The 20,436-nt window shown below is 30.9% G+C and overlaps 1 protein-coding gene across 1 annotated transcript; it reads left to right on the plus strand.

The window, feature by feature from the left end:
* The first annotated feature begins 2,326 nt into the window (after window positions 1–2,326).
* Window positions 2,327–13,609, plus strand: LOC127714223 (protocadherin-11 X-linked-like). Its single transcript, XM_052220246.1, has 6 exons — window positions 2,327–5,205; window positions 9,193–9,333; window positions 9,684–9,825; window positions 12,100–12,447; window positions 12,707–12,830; window positions 13,331–13,609. Exons 1-4 carry the CDS (start codon window positions 2,566–2,568, stop codon window positions 12,417–12,419), a joined length of 3,243 nt encoding a protein of 1,080 aa, XP_052076206.1. The 5' UTR covers window positions 2,327–2,565; the 3' UTR covers window positions 12,420–12,447; window positions 12,707–12,830; window positions 13,331–13,609.
* Window positions 13,610–20,436: the final 6,827 nt, after the last annotated feature.

The raw sequence follows: 20,436 nt of genomic DNA on the forward strand, positions 1-20,436 counted from the left end.
GCAATTTAATCTGTATTTATAGAGAAATAAATTGAGACCCAGTACATGAAAACTGACAGTTGATTGTTTGAGGGGTAAAAGTAAAGAAATGAATTGTTGTTTAAATATTGAAATAATTCTATAGGAAACTGACACTTATTTCATTGTATGTTTTTGGAGTTTTTCACAAAAAGTGTAAAGAAATCTCAGCTAGATACCAAATATTTACTGTCATGATCAGTACAAGATTTCTATCTGTCTAAAAGGTATGTTATAATACTTTAATTTTGTGTAAATATCAAAGTAGATATTACTTCTTAAACTGTTTGAAATTGAAGCATTAAAACTGTAAGTGTTTAAACACAGTTTATATTCTTTTAAAAACAGAATAAAAAGATACATCTGTGTATCCCATATTTCAGCAGTGAGGGCTTCGTTAAGTTTGTATATATAAACTGTATTTCAGTTTCACATTCGTTTAAAAAAGTTTGACATTAAGTACAATAAAATTCCAGTAACGGTTTTGTATGACAATAATGTTTGTCATAAACAAACATCTTAAAAGAAGGATTTTACAATTTCTTAAATTCACAATAATCTTTGAATTTCTACAAACAAAGTATTTTACAATTTGGTGTTATATATACAAAAATTTTCTATATCTCCCAATTTTAAGATAGGTAAACATGACAACTCATACAGAATTAAGATTAAACTGGGAAAATACCAAAAAGCACTTACAACCGTCAGTTTTTCTCTTACAAATTGACCAATACAGTTAGAGTTTTGATCTAAAGAGCAGTGTTAGTCTCGATGTTTGGTCTATTAAGTGTTAAAATTGACTTTTATTTATAAAAACAAAGTGATTACTTTGTCGAGATAAAAATAAGAGCTTTTGCGACGATACAGTGGCCGAAGTTGTTATGTGAATGCTTTAGTCTCCTATAATGTACAGAATCCATCTAACATGGATTAAACTACATTGCTTCTAATCCACCAACACTGGTATGCATTGGAATATGGTACGTTGCTGTCCTCTACAACATGAAATATGGCGGTTCTCATCTTTGAAAGATTACCGGGATTTTAGAAAAATAAATTACCTATTAATGCACCATTTGATGGGTATTAAGATCGAATTGGACCAAAAGTGAAAGTCGTTTTATCTGTGTGATTGAAGCCTTATTGCCAGGTGAAAAACAAACCTTATCTGGTTCAGAGAAAGTCTAATCCATTCCAAAGCTTTGATATCCACAAACGCTGACAAATTGAATTTCATCTTTCACGTAAATCTTACGTTATCGGTAAGGATAATTCCGCGTAAAGAAATTTGATTAAAAATTTCATGTGGTCTTCTAAATTTCAAAAGAAAGATTTAAGAAAAACGGATGACACTGTTGGTTTTCCTTAATTATAGTGTCCTCAGAAATCCCCAATCTATCTTATCATTAAATATTGATCTCTTGGCTATGTATTTCAATAAATTCGATTTCCTGGGCGAGTTTATAAAGAAAACAAATAAATATCCACAAACTTACTATCGCTAAATTTGTGTATATTGTAGTCATACCTATAAAGTTTTGTGTACACAAGTGTGACAGTAATAAATTTTATAAATAAAAAAGACTGAAGAAAATCTTTCAAAATTTATTAAAAACATCTACAATGACTTGTAAATGAACTTGGTAGTAATTTATCAATGCACCAAGTGACAATGTTTTAACCATTCCCTTTTATTGCATTAACAAGCATATTGGAGCATCAAGTGTCCAATTACTTTACAGTTTATGTGAATATTTCAATATTAAGAAAAACCGAAATAAGGCTTTGATTTTTCAAAAGGCAATAATTGATCTTTATTAGAAAAGTTTCCGAAATTTCTTTTTCTCAAGAAAAATATTTGTTTGTTCACCTTGTGATTTTATTAATAAAATCCGTTTAACCAGTCAATTTTACGATTCGTCGAATTTTCTCAAGAAACATAAACTGATCTGTTGTCTATTGCTTTGAATTTTGCATCTCAACTTCAAAGCTACAGAAAGTGTTGAATTCGTTAAGCATATCTGAAGTATATTGAAGAGTTGATATTACTACAATGCATCAATAAAGAAGTAAAATATAAATTAATCGGCTATTCATATTTTAAATATCCCCAAATCTTCACTCAATATTTCCGCTAGCTATTTACACATGCAGAAGAACTACATTTATTTCATATCATCTGCTTGATCGAGTCTGTCATTTTCCTTAATATATTACTTTTGATTGGTTGATATTCAAGTAGGCGGGCCGAAGGTATGTAATCTCAGGTGTAAATACTGTATGTTAGTAGTCTCTTATAGTTTTTATATACGGTAAACAGATGTATTTGTATTAACTAGTGGAAGCAATATTATTATGCAGATGTACAGATCAAATATAACTTTTGAAAAATTTGAAAGTGCTTGAAAGCAAATAACCAATGAAAATCTAGCGACGAAGCAGGAAATTACATTATTGTTTTCGAAATATGATTTAACAATTCTGCTTTAATTATTCAGTTTCAGGAAAAATCAAGGATTAAAGTGCTAAAGGAGAGAAAGAAACATGGCTTCTGTTTCGGCATCTTTTTGTTTACTGGTGACATTTTTTATTTGTGTGCAATGCCAAGACCTTTCATACAATCTACTAGAGGAACAAAATAAGGACACGTTTATTGGAGATGTTAAAACTGATGCCAATCTTAGTATTCCTACAAACGATGCTAGTGATGTGACATTCAGCTTTATTAAAACGGATAACAAATATGAGGACTTATTCCATATCAACGAGAGACAAAGTTCGTTGTACACAGCCCAGAAACTTGATCGTGAGACCATCTGTCCATACCAGGCAGTCTGCATCCTTGGGTTAGAAGTCATTGCTAAAGGTACGAAAGTTAGTTTTTATCAGAAAATCAAAGTTTCGGTCCATCTAATCGACGTAAACGATCACAGTCCTACATTTTCAGTATCAGGTATCAGTCGTGATATTTCAGAAGGGGCTCTTGTCGGTACGTCCATTCACATCTCTGATCAGGGCGCCGAGGACAAAGATTACGGCATATTGGGTGTACAGACCTACCGAATTGAAGACGATACCGGAACATCGCCATTCAAAGTCAACTTTACAAAGAACATTGACGGCACGACAAATGTCAAACTGATTTTAATCAAATCTTTAAACAGAGAAGACAAAAGTGTTTATAGTTTAAGAATTATTGCTGAAGATGGTGGAATACCGAAAAAGTTCGGTTCGATACAGGTGACAATCACGGTCACAGATATCAATGACAACTCACCAATATTTTCACAAACTATGTACAACGTCACCATTAACGAAGATCACCAAGTTAACTCTTCATTTCTAAACGTTTCGGCTTCGGATCCAGATGTGGGAGTCAATGGTGAAGTGTTTTACGAACTTAGTCCAAGACAAGAGAAGAAAAATTTGGAACTATTCGATATTGATCAAAACACGGGAAATTTAAAAGTTGTTGCGTCTTTAATTTATGAGTCAAAGGAATATTATACTATTGTTGTGGAAGCAATTGACAGAGGCGAACAAGCAAGGAAAACACAAGTTAATGTGTACCTCTATGTTAATGATGTTCATAATAATCCACCGCAAATTAACATAAATCTCTTGTCGAATGCAGACTTTGCTGAAATTTCGGAGGATGCCAATCTTGATACGGCTGTTGCTCATATTACAGTATTTGATCCTGATAATGGTTTGAATGGAATAGTAGAATGTTCTTCATCTAGTGACGAATTTAAACTGCAAAGATTTGATGTACACGAATATAAAGTGGTTATCAAAAGTCGTCTGAACAGGGAGACTCAACCAGAGCATCAAGTTTTGGTAAGTTGTCACGACAAAGGTTTGCAAGCTATGACTTCGACAGCAGAATTTATAGTCAAAGTCCTAGATGAAAATGACAACAAACCAAAATTCACAAAGGAAACGTATAAAGTAAGCATACAAGAAAATAACAATAGAGGAACAGCACTTTTGAAAGTGTCTGCAAACGACTTCGATTCGGGTAAAAACGCTGAACTGACATACAGTATGTCATCTGTGGCTAGGTTCGAATTTCACATTGACTCATTGACTGGTCAAATAACTGTCTTGTCAACTCTTGATCGAGAATCAACACAAAAACTTACGTTTACAGTTTTTGCTACAGATGCTGGTTCTCCTAATTTAACCGGAAGTGCAACAGTTATTGTCACAGTTACAGATGATAATGATCAAGTTCCACAATTCGTCGAATCACATCCCGTCTTTTCTGTCCCTGAAAATTACGCTGCTTATACTTCTATTGGAATTATACAAGCTACAGATGGTGACGAAGGTGAAAATAAAAGACTGACTTTTAAATTAGTACCTAATTATTCTGTACCGTTTATAGTTCAACCGAATGGTACTATTCAGACAACAGAACCATTGGACAGAGAAAACATAAGCACTTTCCATTTTCAAATAATAGCAGAAGATCACGGTAAAGTACCAAAAAGTAATATTACTGATATAACAGTTAATGTACTGGATACAAATGACAATAAACCAGTATTCAAATTTCCAAACGGAAATAATAATACAGTCACCATATCATACCAAACACAGCAACACACAGTCATTGCAACCGTCGCAACAACTGATGCAGACGACGATACCAATTCACGTGTTACTTACTTTTTTAAAGAGAAAACATATTCGGGTATGTTTCAAATAAACAGTCTGTCTGGTCGTATAACTATTGTCAGGCAATTGTCAGTGCACGAGGCTGGACGATATACCATAACTATAACAGCACAAGACGCCGGAACACCTCCAATGATCGCCGAACAAGTCATAAACATTGTAATTACTACTCAGGAATTAGGTGGACTTACCGCTAATGACGACACAGAAGACGGCCGACAATATTTCCTAATAGTAATTGCAATATCTTGTGTCACTGTTGTAATTGCGGTCGTAATAATTTTGACAATTTGTCTGATCAAACGAGCAGACCGACTCCGTCAGAAATATTTAGATTCACATAAGGACGATACAGATGGAGATAAAGACTTAGATTCAAAGAAAAAAGTCAGCTTTTCCAACAATATGAACAACTTTGACCAGATACCAAACGGTTCAGTAGACAGTGACGACAATGGTCGGTTGTATCCAGAACTTACTAGGAACGCATTGCCAATTGAGGTGAGAAAGGATTTATTTTTTCATTTCCTTTCAAAATATGAAACAACTGCAGCTTTATTTAACTTGAAACCATCAACATTTTTCTTTAGTTAAAGGCCATTTGTTTTGTATGTGACCGTTGGCAACGTAATTATAGTATAGTCCATTACAAGACAAATGACCACAGCTGGGTCCCTGCTATGTCAATTTACATTATTCAGCTAAGGCAAAGTCGAATGTTTATTGTATCCGGAACATTTCTTCTTGTTAGGGTTTAACATCTTATTAACATTTTAAACTTGATTTATAGAGAAGATGCCATAGTTTTTCTGTGGTCTTATAAACAAAATGGTCGTTTCAATGAATAAAAATTCAATTAATCGGAATAAAGTTTGAATGTAACGTTGAAATTTGACACAAAAACTAATAAATATCTCTCCGTTCTCGTTTAAAGTTTGCCACAAAAGTATGTGTATATCAAGAGTTTATAGAAATCATTAAGACCAATAGAGGGACACTTTACATTAATTTCACTGCTTTACGCTCCTTTAATAGAGGAAAACTTAGTACAAATTTTATTTTATGTTATGTTGACCACATTCTAAAGCCAGAGGGTCAGATCACTGACTAATCCGTGTCAAAAATAATCATTTTCTATCAGTGTATGATCTGATATATATACCTTGATAACGAAAGGTGAATTATCCAAATGAAAGCGATTCTTAATCAATTTCACTTGACCTTTTATCTCTGTCCTTCAAATTTGTTTTTTCTTTTGACTTCTTGTGTTTGATCTCCAGGCTGAATTTTTACATTATTACACCCAGTCCGCTTTGAACTATAAAATACAAGTATGCAGCCAACAAGAAATATTAATTTCATTTAATTATAACAATATTAAAGCTGTGGATTATTCAAATCCATATAGGAAAAGATAATATAAAAAGGGAAATAAAACTAATATCTTATAAAACTAGACTGACTGAAAGTGATGTACTTACTAAGTTAAAGAGAAAATGGGGTATTTTTCATATATTTTTATGATTTTTTCATATCTATATTCAAGGTTTTGTTACTTTATGATATGAATAACACTTTAAAGCTATAAAGATGTCTTCTGTTTATTTTTGTCGTTTTGTTGCTGTCTCATTTACATTACCCAGCCATCTTTTTAATTCATTATATATTTGAAAGTCAAATGAAACAGACACTACCTAATATAAATGTATGTATCAAAAACAAACTGACATTAGTTAACCTCTGCATACCAATGGTAAACTGATACTTCCACCAACAAAAGTTCTATCACCCAATAATAACACAAATCGTAAGCAATCACAAATTTCTCTCATTGATTAGTATAATTGGATATTTTTAAATCCAGATATTGTCCATGCAATACATATTGGTAAATAAAAAAATATATAACATGACTCATAGTAATTTTGAGTTAATTATTAAACCGAACAATTTAACTATTATGTTTCCATTAATAGTGGAATAAAATGACTGTCAAAAGATAAAAGAAACTTAGCAGGAAATTGACATCTGTCAGGTTTTAATTAGTTTCATTTATTAAAGGTGTAAATCGCGATAAATTGGTCCTTAAACTTGTGTATTTGGTCTTTCCTTTAACAACAGTTCTAATGACCACCCTATGACTACCCATCCTTTCACTATGCAAGATGCTGTGTAGGGAAGTCTTCTTCAGTGTTGAACTCGGGGTGTAGTTTTCAATGTTCCTTTTCATAAAAAATGTTTAGTACCCTGAGTAGACATCCCGAGCTTGGTTTTATTACAAATGGGTTGTTGCACGCAAACTAAACATTTAATTTTCAGTCATAAAGCGGCTAAAACGAGTAAATTATAAACATGCTAATTTTGATAAAATTTTAAAACTTGTTTCTTGTTATATTTTCCCGTTCTAATAAATCCTTACTTTTACGAATAGACAACAATAAAAAAAAATTAAAACTTTATCGCAAAATAGAAAATAAATTAAAACGTATGTTATAAAAAATATTAGAAAAAATAGGTTAACATAGCAGAAAAGGCTTATGTTTTAAATTAAAATCGGCTTTTCATTTGTTAGGAAAACAAAAATCGAAATTATGAAATTCTTGAATTCAGAAGTATATATATAAACTTCTGCCGACGTTGATTAGTACCAACCCTTAATGTTTGTGTAACCAGCTGAGTGGCATAACTAAAAACAAATTTTATCTTAAAAAAATATTTTGACTATATATATGGAAATTTAAAGTCTTTTCAAAATGAAAATTCTTACTATTGCTTTTAAAATCATAATTTACTGCCATTTGTAGTAATAACATAAAAGATAATCCTCTAAAAGCACATTAAAATTCAGCGGAAATCGCTTAATATATGATTCATAAATAATACATAAAATGGTTACTAAAAGTTTATGTTTTCTCAATTGTGCATATATTGATGTAAGATAAGATTGGAAAACTTTAAAACCTTTAATAACTTAAAAATGATGGACATTTTGCTCGCGGCTATGTTTGATATTAGATTCAGCGTGTAAAATTAAATAGTGAATTACAATAAGATATAAAATGTGGAGAAACATCTTGTCCTACAAGATCATATCTTTTCAAATCAAAATTGGAGAAAAAATGAAATATTACGTTTTGCAATTTGAAATACAATATACAGAAACCACAATTTTTCTTATTGGTGACGTCAGGTTTTAGTTTATTTTTCTACTTAAGAATAAAGAATACAAAGTTACAATTTTAATAGAGCCCAGTTTCGAATTTGTTTACATCTCATTTTAAATTCCCATTTTTTAGCATAAAAGGGTATCTTTATAAATTGTAACTTGTGAGGTCATTTCAACAACACGTTTAAACTGATGGTGTTTCTTTATTTGTTAGATAACCTTTTTGAAACCAAAGACTATCTTCTATCTCTCACTACAATACTTAAACAAAACATCTCATCCGGGACATTGCAGTGACTAAAACAACAGCTTGTAATCGGTAGAAAATCTAAAAACATTCTTCAGCCAACTTTGATGAGAACCTAAGTGTTCATTTAAATAATTTGAGACATGAAGAAATGTTTCACAATTACATTACAAATCAACAAATAGTGTTTATAAACACACAATACGTCTTTGTCAACAAATTAAGAACAAGGCGTGTAACTGATATGCGAGCCACGATATACCTTCAAATTTAAATCATCATTTTAAGCCGTTACATTTTACAATTCCTTTGCAAATCATTATCATTCTTTAAAAAAAGGTTTTGAGATAAGACAAGATTTTATAATCAGGTGTGAAACGGGTAACATTCTCACCTTTTTCATCAAGTTATCAACCCTAGATGCAATGATATGCAATTCGTTCTCTGAACCACATTTCATAAACAAAGCGAAACACAAGATAAGAAAAAGATGACGGAAACAGTATCTTAACTCGAGTAGTTATATTCATCATGCCGTTTAGAGGTTAAACAAGTCTTGTATTTAAGGTCTATGTAAGTTTGTAAAGACAAATTATTTTATGAGTCAAAATATCTAGGGTTGCATGTTTGTGATTTTGACGATATGAAGTTGACACGAGATGATATCATTTTGATAAACTTGATTTAAATTTCTATTTAAGTGGATGATTATCAGTGATAATATAGGATTTATCCAGTTAGACAGATGTCAAATATTTCATACTATATTCTGTTGATATAATAAAAATTGTACGTGTTCAAGTCAGTTCAACGACGAATCAGTCCACCTACTGAAACCTTTCATAAAATCAGACCATGGAAGTATTATGTTGACTTTCATTTTACTTCCATGATCAGGCATATTGAACAATAAAAAGCCAAATTAAAAAATAAAATAAATATCAAGATGAATATAAAAAAAAATTATAAAAAGGGCGCCTCCATCTCTTGCAATAACTATTTTATAAAATATGTCCTTTCAAAAGTTAAAAATCAATAACAATCAACATGTACAATTTGACTTTATTTATTTCAGTCCTCACTGAGTTTGTATCCAGCAATAGATCTCAATAGTAAACAATTAGTTGATAGAAACAAAAATCAGTTGTCATCTCTACAGCTTCAACAACAGCTACTGGAAACACAGCACAAGAATAGGAAACCAATGCATATACTGGTAAATACCTTTTATACTCTAGCTTGGATCTAAAAGTTGTCACTTGTACCTTAGATGTAAACACTACATAGAACAGTTTCATATTCATTTATAGAAACTTTTAAGGCATATTTACAACAAAGTGACATAACTCAAATTAAATATAAAATAAGAAGATGTGGTATGATTGCCAATGTGGCAACTATCAACGAGAGACAAAATGGCGAAGATGTTTACGTCTATCAACAATGAGCAAAACCCATACCGAATAAAACTCTTCAACTCACAACAGAACTCTTCAATTCAGTAAAAAAACTGCAAGCAAGTGTAAAATAAGTTATACGATTTTATCAATTTAAATTTTTTTACAGTCACAAGCAAATTTGAAGAAGGTTGATGGTGACGACAACAGCGACTTGTCAGCAGAAGTTACTACCAGTGACAGCGGACGGGGAACCAGTGAACACGAGGATCTCAATACCAGTACTGTATTATCTTATTCCACAGATTTCGGTAAGTTTCGTGTGTCTATGTGTAAACTGCTCTTGTTGTAGGAGTTAGGTTTGCTTGTTAATAATAAATATCAGTTCCTTTTAGTAATTTACAAGTTGTATTATCAATCATGGATGCGTTCGAGGAGCGTTTATATATTAACTTGTATAAAGCTTGATATGTTTAAGTTGAAATACATAAGAAACAGTGTAACAAGGATGTATAAATACATCTGAAGAAGTATAAAAAGGATGTACAAGGAGCAGTGTTATTTGGATGTATAATTACATCACTAGTATTCTGATATAAAAAGGATTGTACCAGAAATGTCAAAATTCTTTTTAATTTGAGAAAAAAAAATGCTAACGTCTAGAAATGTTCTCTGTTGTAATTTTATTAGGTCACTGTCTCATTCATTGATATTTATCCCATAGTTTCTTTTTATTCACACTAAAAATCACCGACCACCATTGAAACAATAACTTACATTCCCATAACAAATATTTGTTTAAGATACAAGTGTGATACACGGTTCACTCTAAATATTTTGGTAGATACACGACCTCATGACCGATGTCATAATTTATCAAAAATATGATGGCTTAGGGGTATGAGTGTAATAATAGATGGACATAAATTATATAACATATATATCATTGGTCATTATGGATAAAATCAGAACTAAATTATGTTGTACAGTCAGTCATTATATGCAGCGTGACATGTGTGATTTATGCTTCTGTTGGACAAATATTTTTGGCCTCAAACTGTTAGCTTTTTTTCCACTATAATATTGTATTTTTTGATTTACGTAGTTCAGTACCAGTAGTGTTTACAAGACAATACAAATTATAAAAGATGAATTTAATAAAAAAAAATATGAATGAAGTGAACTTTTAATAATAATTAATAAAAAAATAATAAGAAAATAAAATGACACTGAATACAATTAACTTTCTATAAATGAATGGAAAATAAAGTAAAATTATTGTCACTAAACATTTCACAATATTTTGAAGAAATAAAGATGTGGAGCACTGTACCAACATAGTATAATTCTTCAAACAATAAGTGTTTGCTCCATTAAAGTATTTGAAATATTTCCTAAATCGTGTTTACAATTATTCCCACATTATGGGCATTTTAATGTATCGGGTACGAGACCACAGCAAATTAATTATGAAATATAAACCTAGCAGCTGGGTGTCTAGGATAGGAACAATCTACCCACGGCACATTGATGGATCGGTTACAAGAAATTTTTACCAATAACATGATGGATGTCTCTATACCACTACTGTCTTCCTTAATCACACATTTTCTGTCAAAATATACAAGTACATGTATGACTTAATCACAATATTCAGACGACTTTTCCCTTACAAAATGTAATAGCAATAATCGATTTTTAAAGATACATTCATAATTTATTTTGTGGACTGTTTGTCTTTCGTCGTTTTTTCCTCTTTTATTCACGATGTTATCTGTATTCTTCGACTTATGGTCTTAATTTTCCCTTTAGTATCTTCCAAACAACTTTATAGTGATATACATCTATGGTGTTTGAAGACATTTTCTGTCTCAGACAATTCAGCTAATAATATACAACATACTAGTAGTATTCGATTATGTAAAATAAACATTTTTGAAAATAATTATATGGTTTAGATGCATGCAAGAAACAGAATGTCTCTTTTCTATTAACAGATGGGTACTTTTGGTGCCCGTTTTGGTGACGCTTGATTTTTTTTTTAATATTCATTTAGGAAAAATAGTCGTGTTTTAATCTTTTAGAAAATAAACGAAAAAAAAAAATTCCCACAAAATTGATAAAAAGAAATCTATGAATCATTTTGTTATTATAAATCACATATTCGAACAACAGGACAGTAAATTTCGCATCTTGTTAAAATATCTACTGCTAAGGGTTACAATTGAATTCTAGTATTTCATATATTGGTCCAACACATTAGAAAACAATATAGGGAGACTGAAATATGAGTGGACAACAAAATGGTACATTAAAAATCGTTTTAACACTATAGATTAGAGAGATCGTATTTGTCAATATTGTCACCAGGATTGTCTTACAGTTTCAGGTTTCTGTGGTATACCTGTGGATAATAAAATAAACAATATATACCTTCAAATATTTAAATCTCAAAGAAATGAATCTTTTGAAGTTGTTAGTAATGCAGTGCTTGACTAGCAACACCTGTTATTTCCAATTTTATTATCTTGTTTTCCATTGTATTTTTCTGTTGATTAATTTCTCTCTATGTTTATTATTTACAGAACAATTGAAGCAAAATCAAAACAGGAATTTCTCGTCATTTTACCAATCCAGCCCACGTGGTAGAGAACAGGCCATCTGCACAACAACAAACTGTTCAAATTTTTACCAACAACCAAATTTCAAAAATCTGACTATGTCGTCTGACAACTTTTTTAATTATGAAAATAGTGCGAAAGGAATATATCCGAAAGGAATTTCTCGGAATACATCTATGACGAGTGGTCATGACGACAGTACTACAACATCCGGAAGTTACATCATAGATGACGAGGATGAATATGTAGACATGGTTCGGCCCAGTAGACAATGCATTGTATGATAAAGTCCTTGGCGGGAGTGAAACGAAGGTAAATCTATTTTGTTTTTAAATTTAACTTGACAGAGAATCATGTGTTTTTTGGTGACCTCTGTGATCCTTTTTACAAGAGACCTATTCAGACTAATAATCGGCAATAAAGATTTTTTTTGTACTTTTTTAACTTGTAAAAAAGAGTTATTTTGTTGACGGAAAATAAAATCAACAATGTACAGATATGTTACTTCATCTATAAAAACGTACACAATTAAAATCGGTTATACTAAATATTTGTTTTTGTTATTTTGCAGGACCAGCTTCAGATACCGCCGAACTGATAGTGCTAAAAACCAAAGATAATGACGTTAGACGTCATTAAAGGAAACAAGACTGTTTCAACTTCAAAGTAAAGATAAAAATGAAGAAAGCTGGAAGGTAAATTTCATTTTTGATATTTTATGCGAAAATAAATCCGTATTATATACACCGCATGCAAGTTTATATGGTAAACAAGTTACAACATTTTGTCTTTATAATTTCTAAATTCAGCTTTTAATTCAGATATTTGAACAAAATGCAAGTAAAACAGGAAATTTTACCGTGCCGTCAATTATTATCAATGAATTTGCCAGTAGCATTACTTGTATATTTTGTTCACTTATTATCATTTCAATCGTATGCATAATTATTTAATAAGTAATGCAGTAGAAGCATTATGATGTCATTGGTAATTTTGATAACTTCCTTAACATCATCTGGACAATGAATTTATTTACTACTACAACTACCAAACAGAACTTAAAGATATTCAATACAAACAATCAAAGAAACTTTATTTGTATTTTACATTGATTTTTACACATGAAATGACAATTTTATCTTTAGTCTATAATTTTCATATCAAAGCTCATTTTTTATTGCTTTTTTCATTTTAGATTTTTAATCAGAAAGACAAAGGATGAAACAGCTGCTGAAACAGTTCATGTTAATAGCTTTGCTTAAAACTTGTCGAACGTGGGTTGAAAAGACATTCTTTATTTATGAATATTTTTGTGCCAAATATGTTTAGTGCAATATGAAATAATATATGTGTTCATAATTGAAATATATCATAATAGTCCCAAATAAATATTTGTTTATATATGACCAGAAATGTCAATTGTACATGTTTATACTGATGAAATCAGTACAGAATTAAAAGACATATAATTGTTTTCTCGTGTTCAGTTTCTATTTCCTTACAATAAATACAACATACTGATGTTCATTACAAGCAACTGTGATGAGTTGGTTACTTACATACATATCAAGAAAAGTGACATACAAATTACATAGGTATATATATAATATTCACCAAAAGATGACTAATTGAAAATTGTTACAACCTATATCAGGAGAGGCTCATTTTTATACTATTATTTAATATTTTTGGTTTGTCTTTCTCTTTCATTTGACTCGAGCGTCATGTATGAGTCTTTTGTAGACGACACGCGCGTCTGGCATACAAATTGTAATCCTGAAATTTATGATGAGTTTATTCACACACTATTCCCCTTTCTCTCGTTCTCTCTGTCACTCTCGCACACACGCTGTAAGATTGTTGCTAATTTAATCTTAATATGTTCTTGTTGATACATGTGATCATTGGTTAGAAGGCAGGTTTATATATACATGTGATCATTGGTTAGAAGGCAGGTTTTTATACACATGTGATCATTGGTTAGAAGGCAGGTTTATATATACATGTGATCATTGGTTAGACGGCAGGTTTTTATACACATGTGATCATTGGTAAGAAGGCAGGTTTTTATACACATGTGATCATTGGTTAGAAGGCAGGTTTTTATACACATGTGATCATTGGTTAGAAGGCAGGTTTATATATACATGTGATCATTGGTTAGAAGGCAGGTTTTTATACACATGTGATCATTGGTTAGAAGGCAGGTTAATATACACATGTAATCATTGGTTAGAAGGCAGGTTTTTATATACATGTGATCATTGGTTAGAAGGCAGGTTTTTATACACATGTGATCATTGGTTAGAAGGCAGGTTTTTATACACATGTGATCTTTGGTAAGAAGGCAGGTTTTTATACACATGTGATCATTGGTAAGAAGGCAGGTTTTTATATACATTTATATTGGTATCCAGTCACTTTTAAAATGTTATGGGTGTGAGAAATAAGTTTTACAATAGTTGTTTGGTAGTTGAAGGCTTAGAGTCCAGTAGCAAATATTTCATGCATGTTCAGGACGATTTTTACAATGGAGAACGAATCAGTCTTAACAGTGAAGTAAAGTGCAAGTTTATGACCTGCTCATTTCCAACAACAGACAGTAACATCCACATTGTTCATATATTTTTGGATATTATCCCTGTTCTCGTGTCCTAATACATCACATCCCTTTGACAAAAAAAAAGTTCCTCACCGATAATTTATTTACTAGAATTACTGTAAATTCAGAAATTATTGCGTGCATTTATTTTTGCGATTTTTGCAGAATTAACAAAATTGCGAGATTGATTATTGCAATTTGTGGAAAGGCTGCATACAGATATATCTGTCATATATCAGAATGCGAGTTCTTATTATTGCGATGTTTACCCAGTCGCATTATTCGCAAAAATAAAAACCTCGCAATAATATCTGAATTTATAGTACCAAAAACCCAGGGAGTGTTTTCCGGAAGGGAAAGCAATTTCTGTTCAAATTGTGGCACCCATCATGTTGCTTATAACATGTATATTTCCAACTTCGTTCTCCGATGTCATAAACTAAGAAATGTATATTACCATATATTCTATAACAGCCAACAAAAGCATTATGAGTAAAAGTTTGAAAGTTTTACCATTAAGAACCAGTTATTCAATGCCTTCCTTGTAAGCAGCAAACCTCAACCAATGAAATTATGCACGACAAGATATATATATACACTCTTATGTAAACTGGCGTGACTGAAATGTTGCTGTATAAAAATGGAATTCACAGATCACAAAGGAAAATTACAATAATCTTCTTGTTAACTTCTCAACCGCCCCTCACTGTCAGCTTCAGTTTACACGCGACCCTCATTGTCAAATTGTAAATATTGATTGTTGTTTGCTTTACGCCCACTGGCAAATGTTTCATGCATGTTCAGGACGATTAGGTTTTAAATGCAAGTCAGATATGAAGCAGACTGAAAGTCAGGCAACATTGAAGTGGAACTAATTTGGTTCAAAAAGCATTTCTCTACCGTACGACATTAAATGAAACGATATTTAAGTTAAAATTCGCCCACATTGTTTGTGGTCATGACCTTTCCGAGTTGATATGCATTAGGTGATTTCTAAAAGACTTCATTTAGAATAAACTCTGAAACTTTTATTTGTTATTTAAGAAATGTACAGTTCTATTTACAGATAATGCATTTTATTGGTTTATTGATTTTTGGTGTTTAACGCTACTTTAAGCACTATTTATAAATAAGAAGATGTGGTATGAGTGCCAATGAGACAACTCTCCATCAAAGTCACAATGTATTAAAAGTTAACAATTATAGGTCAAAGTACGGCCTTCAACACGGAGCCTTGGCTTACACCGAACAGCAAGCTATAAATGGCCCCAAAATGACTAGTGTAAAACAATTCAAACAGGAAAACCAACGGTCTAATCTATATAAAAAATATTGTCTATTTCGTGGCGGCCAGTTTTTATTGGTTGAGGAAGCCAATCTCATGTAGAAATACTAATGACAAATGTTTGTGTAAAAAGATTCATTTGTTGAGTGTGTTGAAATCTTGTATAGAAATACTGCTGGGAAGCGTCTATGTAAACAAAAATACTGTATGTGCTGAAATATTGATAACAAGCGTCTATGTAAAAAAATCCTGTATGTGCTGAAATATACTGATGACATGTCTATGTAAAAAAAATCTTTGTGTTGTATGTGCTGAAATACTGATGACATTGCCTGTAAAAAGATCCTTGTGTTGTATGTGCTGAAATATTGATGACAAGTGTCTCTGTGAAAAGATCATTGTGTTGTATTTGGTGAAATATTCATTTGAATAGTATAAAATACAATTGCATAATACAGAAAAACAATAAGATTTTAAATAGTAATAAAAAACACAATTGCATATTACAATGTTTTTCTTTTTAATCGATCACATGGTACATATACAGCGTACTAGTATGTTTTTGTGATTACAAGAAAACTTTTTAGTATAAGAGAAAAATAGCGTCTTTATTTTAAAAGCCATTAATGTAAAAACAAATTATAAAAATATACATTATGTCTTTGTATAACATAAATGGTATACAGATAAATATACATATTTTGATATTATTTTTTGAACAATTTAAAAGAAAATTCATTGTTAAACGTGACATGAGTCATTTTCTTTTATTTGGTTTAATTTTAAAAATCCGGTAATAAAAAAAAAGATCTGAATTATCTAATTTTTCAAATTTCACACTTTGTCGGTTCACACATTCGAATGTAATGCTATTAAAAATATTGAGAGAGAAAAGGCAAGCAAAATTAGAAGCGCAATAAAGATATAAAAAGAGAGAAAAAAAAATGTGTCATTTCAAATTACATTTGGTGACTGATTAAGATTTTATGACAATGTTTTGTGTTTAAAAGTAAAAATTAAAAATTAAACCTTCATTTGATATTATACATCTTATAGACTATATATTTCAAAAACAACAACGTGCAAAAAGTTTTACATAATATGAAATCTGTCAAAATGTAACTACCATTATACTCTAAATTCAGTGAAAAAAATTCCTAATGATATTTTTATTAGAATTCGTTTTATTTTGTTTTGGTTAAAATAAATTCATAAAACGGTAATAACCTGTTAGAAAAAATACATACATTAAATAAGCCTATAAGTAACTTGTGAAGACGAGCCATTCAAGGAACCCAGGTTTTCGACTATTTTGGTAGACTGCAAAATATTCATTAAGTGCATGGTTTGTGTCGTCCGTTTTAACGCAGTAATTGGTTAATTGCTCGTCAACAAATATTTGGTTTCGAGCACCACCGATGAGAGCTTTACCCCAATATAACACTAGAAAGAAAAAAAAAACAACACAGAAGCATCTTTGCAAAGCGAAGATTGCCTTAGAATTTGACATTTTTAGTCATATGAAAAATGTCCCAGGTATCAAAATTATGTCAAAAGCAATGAATAAGTGGCCATCAACCAAGTGGAATATAAAATTACAAGCTAACGAAATTAATACGATGTACTCTTATGCATTTCTAAAATTAACTTCCCGTCAACTGTATTTGAAGTCGAACATACAAGATCATAGATTAAACTGTTGTCTCTAAAATGAAAAGGAACAAAACTCTTAAGTATAAAGTGGGAAAAAAGTGAATAATTCTTATACTTATTTTTTAAAGATGGGCATCTCGAATTGAATGTAAAATAACAGGAAATGTTTAATTATAAAATTCCAAAATTAATTTCGTTTTAGCATAAACGTATTGTTAGGAATATTTTTTTTTCTCCGAAGATTATCAGCATAATTTGAGTAAATGTTTTACAGATTAAATTTTTGTATAGAGGAATCGAATCATTTAATAGATAATGTCAGGTTATGAAATGTAACACTATATCTTAATTTGTTTGTCAAATGAAATATGATATACCATCATTAATTATAATGAGGAGATAACTCTACAAGATCATGTGGCACAAAATTGCTCCTACATGTTCTATTATCATTACTCTGCAATTGTAAGCATTTAAGTTTTAAGAAATTTTCCATTTAAATTTAAAAAAATATAATCATCATGTAATTAAAGACGCGATTTTCCGTTGTTATAAAATTAATTTATGTAATGACTGGATAAATGTGGATCTCTCTCTCTTTCTCGTTGTGTTTTCTTAGATACTGATAAAAATAATAATGTGAAGATAAAAACAAGGTACATGTAAGGCTGTCAGCCAACTTTATTCAAGTTGCATGGTAAATATCAAATCAAATATAGATAGTGATGATTTGGGGTTGATTGTTTACCTGAAAATTTCTCTAGTTTGTGCGTTTATGCTAATGTTTGTAAAAGGATTTTTTTCTAGTTATTTTATATCTGAGACTTGGTTTTGCTGTTAAACTTCATTAGTCTAACAATTTCAATATGCAAACCAAAAGCGAAAACACTGTATTTTTTTTATCCTAGTTGAATTATTTTCATTGATTTTGTCACATGCCTATATTTGTGTATTTTGTAATTGATGCATTTCGTAGAATATGATAAATGGTGTGTTTTTGATTGTACCGATGATGTATTTCATACTTTTTTTTTAAATATGAAAGATCGTTATACATGATTATCATTTTTTCTTATTTTTATGTCTTTTAAAACTGCATACACCCTAGTGACAAATATAAATTTTCAATTCAATTATCAAGTCAGGAAACATATGCTTATTGTATTCTATGAAATAAGAAAAATTGACTACTTCATACAGGGGCTTTTCATAAGTTAACATCATTCTTAACATGCATGAAACAATTGCCACTGGACGTTATGGAACATACAATCATCAATCATAAGTTAACATTATCCCTTACCTTCACGTTACATTATAAAGTTGATGTCTGATTGAATAATCTAAGGTTTGGTGAGTTGCTACCATGCATGAAATATTTGCAACTGGATATTAAGCAACCAACAATCAATCAGTTGATTGCATCTTTCGAATTGATCTTAAAATATAGGATACCACAGATGCAGATAGGTCTGCTTTATCTTGACGTACAGCTAGAATGATACTACAGTAGAGGTCGGTTGAGAATTAAACTTACTTCAATTTTTCGATTATGAACTTTCCGTTTTTATGTAGCAACATTCCAGCATCACCTGCACGTAGAGTATTTTATGTATGCCAGTTGATATGATGTTCCAGGGCCTGTGTTTCCAATCGCTATATTTTAATATAGGGCTGATACTTAAAAACTATTTAATCAAGGACTTTTAATACAAATTTAGTTAAGTTGAAGTCATTTCATTGACAGTTTGTTCGGCTGCCACCATAATTTTATTCAATGCTATAGACTATCTGTGACATAGATGACCATGTATGGATATAGTCCATTTGTCGCATTAAGATCATGTCCTCCTTTTCTCGTACATAAATATAACCAAATGAGACCACAATGATGGTTTCAACTAGTGGAGCAGGAACGGTTTACCGTTCCGGAATACATGAGTTCTCCTTCGGTTTTACATGGGGATTGTTTGCTCGTCGTTTTTCTAAAAAAGTTCATCGGAAGATACCAAAACCTTGTTGATAAATATTCCGTATCAACATCACAAATAATACATGATGGTCTTTAAGTATAGATTCTAGGTACTGACGTTGTTTATCATCTTAATAACGTATCATAATGTTCTTTTTATTTGTCTTTGTATATTCTTAACCTTTATTGTTTAGTCCATTTTTGGTAATATACTTTTGGCGTGGCTTGGTATTTATATATCCCGCCATTTTGTCATTGTGCTATGGACATTTTTGTATTCTTGTCTTTCATTTTTGCTTATCTACTTTGTCTATAGAGTGTCTATATGCCATTTTGTTTTTCTTTGTTGAAATAGTTATTTGTTTTTATAGTGATTAAGATTATAGAACAATGTTGACTGCTGTACCCCAATTTATGACATTTTTACCTATTATATATGTCTGTTTGTTTTGCTCACACATTGCTGTCAATATAATGAAATTCTATGCGTATTCATACAAGTGAGAGGTTTAGCTAGCTATAAAACCATGTTTAATCCATCATTTTTACATAAGGAAATGTCTGTACCAAGTCACAATTGTTTTCCATTCGTTTGATGTGTTTGAGCTTTTGATTTTGCCATTTGATAAAGGACTTTTCGTTTTGGAATTTCCTTGGAGTTCGGTATTTTTGTAATTTTACTTTTTGTTCAGTTTTTAGTTTTCTGTGTACTTTTTGTGGACTGCTGTTTGTCTTTTCGCATTATTTGCTATGGTGTAGTATGTTTTCTTCAACTTTTCAGATTTTCGT

The sequence above is a fragment of the Mytilus californianus genome, unplaced genomic scaffold (genome assembly GCF_021869535.1).
Source record: "Mytilus californianus isolate M0D057914Y unplaced genomic scaffold, xbMytCali1.0.p SCAF_9, whole genome shotgun sequence".
In the NCBI taxonomy this organism is placed as follows: domain Eukaryota; kingdom Metazoa; phylum Mollusca; class Bivalvia; order Mytilida; family Mytilidae; genus Mytilus; species Mytilus californianus.

Coding starts and splice junctions, on each gene's coding strand:
- LOC127714223 (XM_052220246.1), top strand. CDS start 2,566: ATGGCTTCTGTTTCGGCATCTTTTTGTTTACTGGTGACATTTTTTATT. Junction 5,206..9,192: donor GGAACGCATTGCCAATTGAG/GTGAGAAAGGAT, acceptor TATTTATTTCAG/TCCTCACTGAGTTTGTATCC. Junction 9,334..9,683: donor GGAAACCAATGCATATACTG/GTAAATACCTTT, acceptor ATTTTTTTACAG/TCACAAGCAAATTTGAAGAA.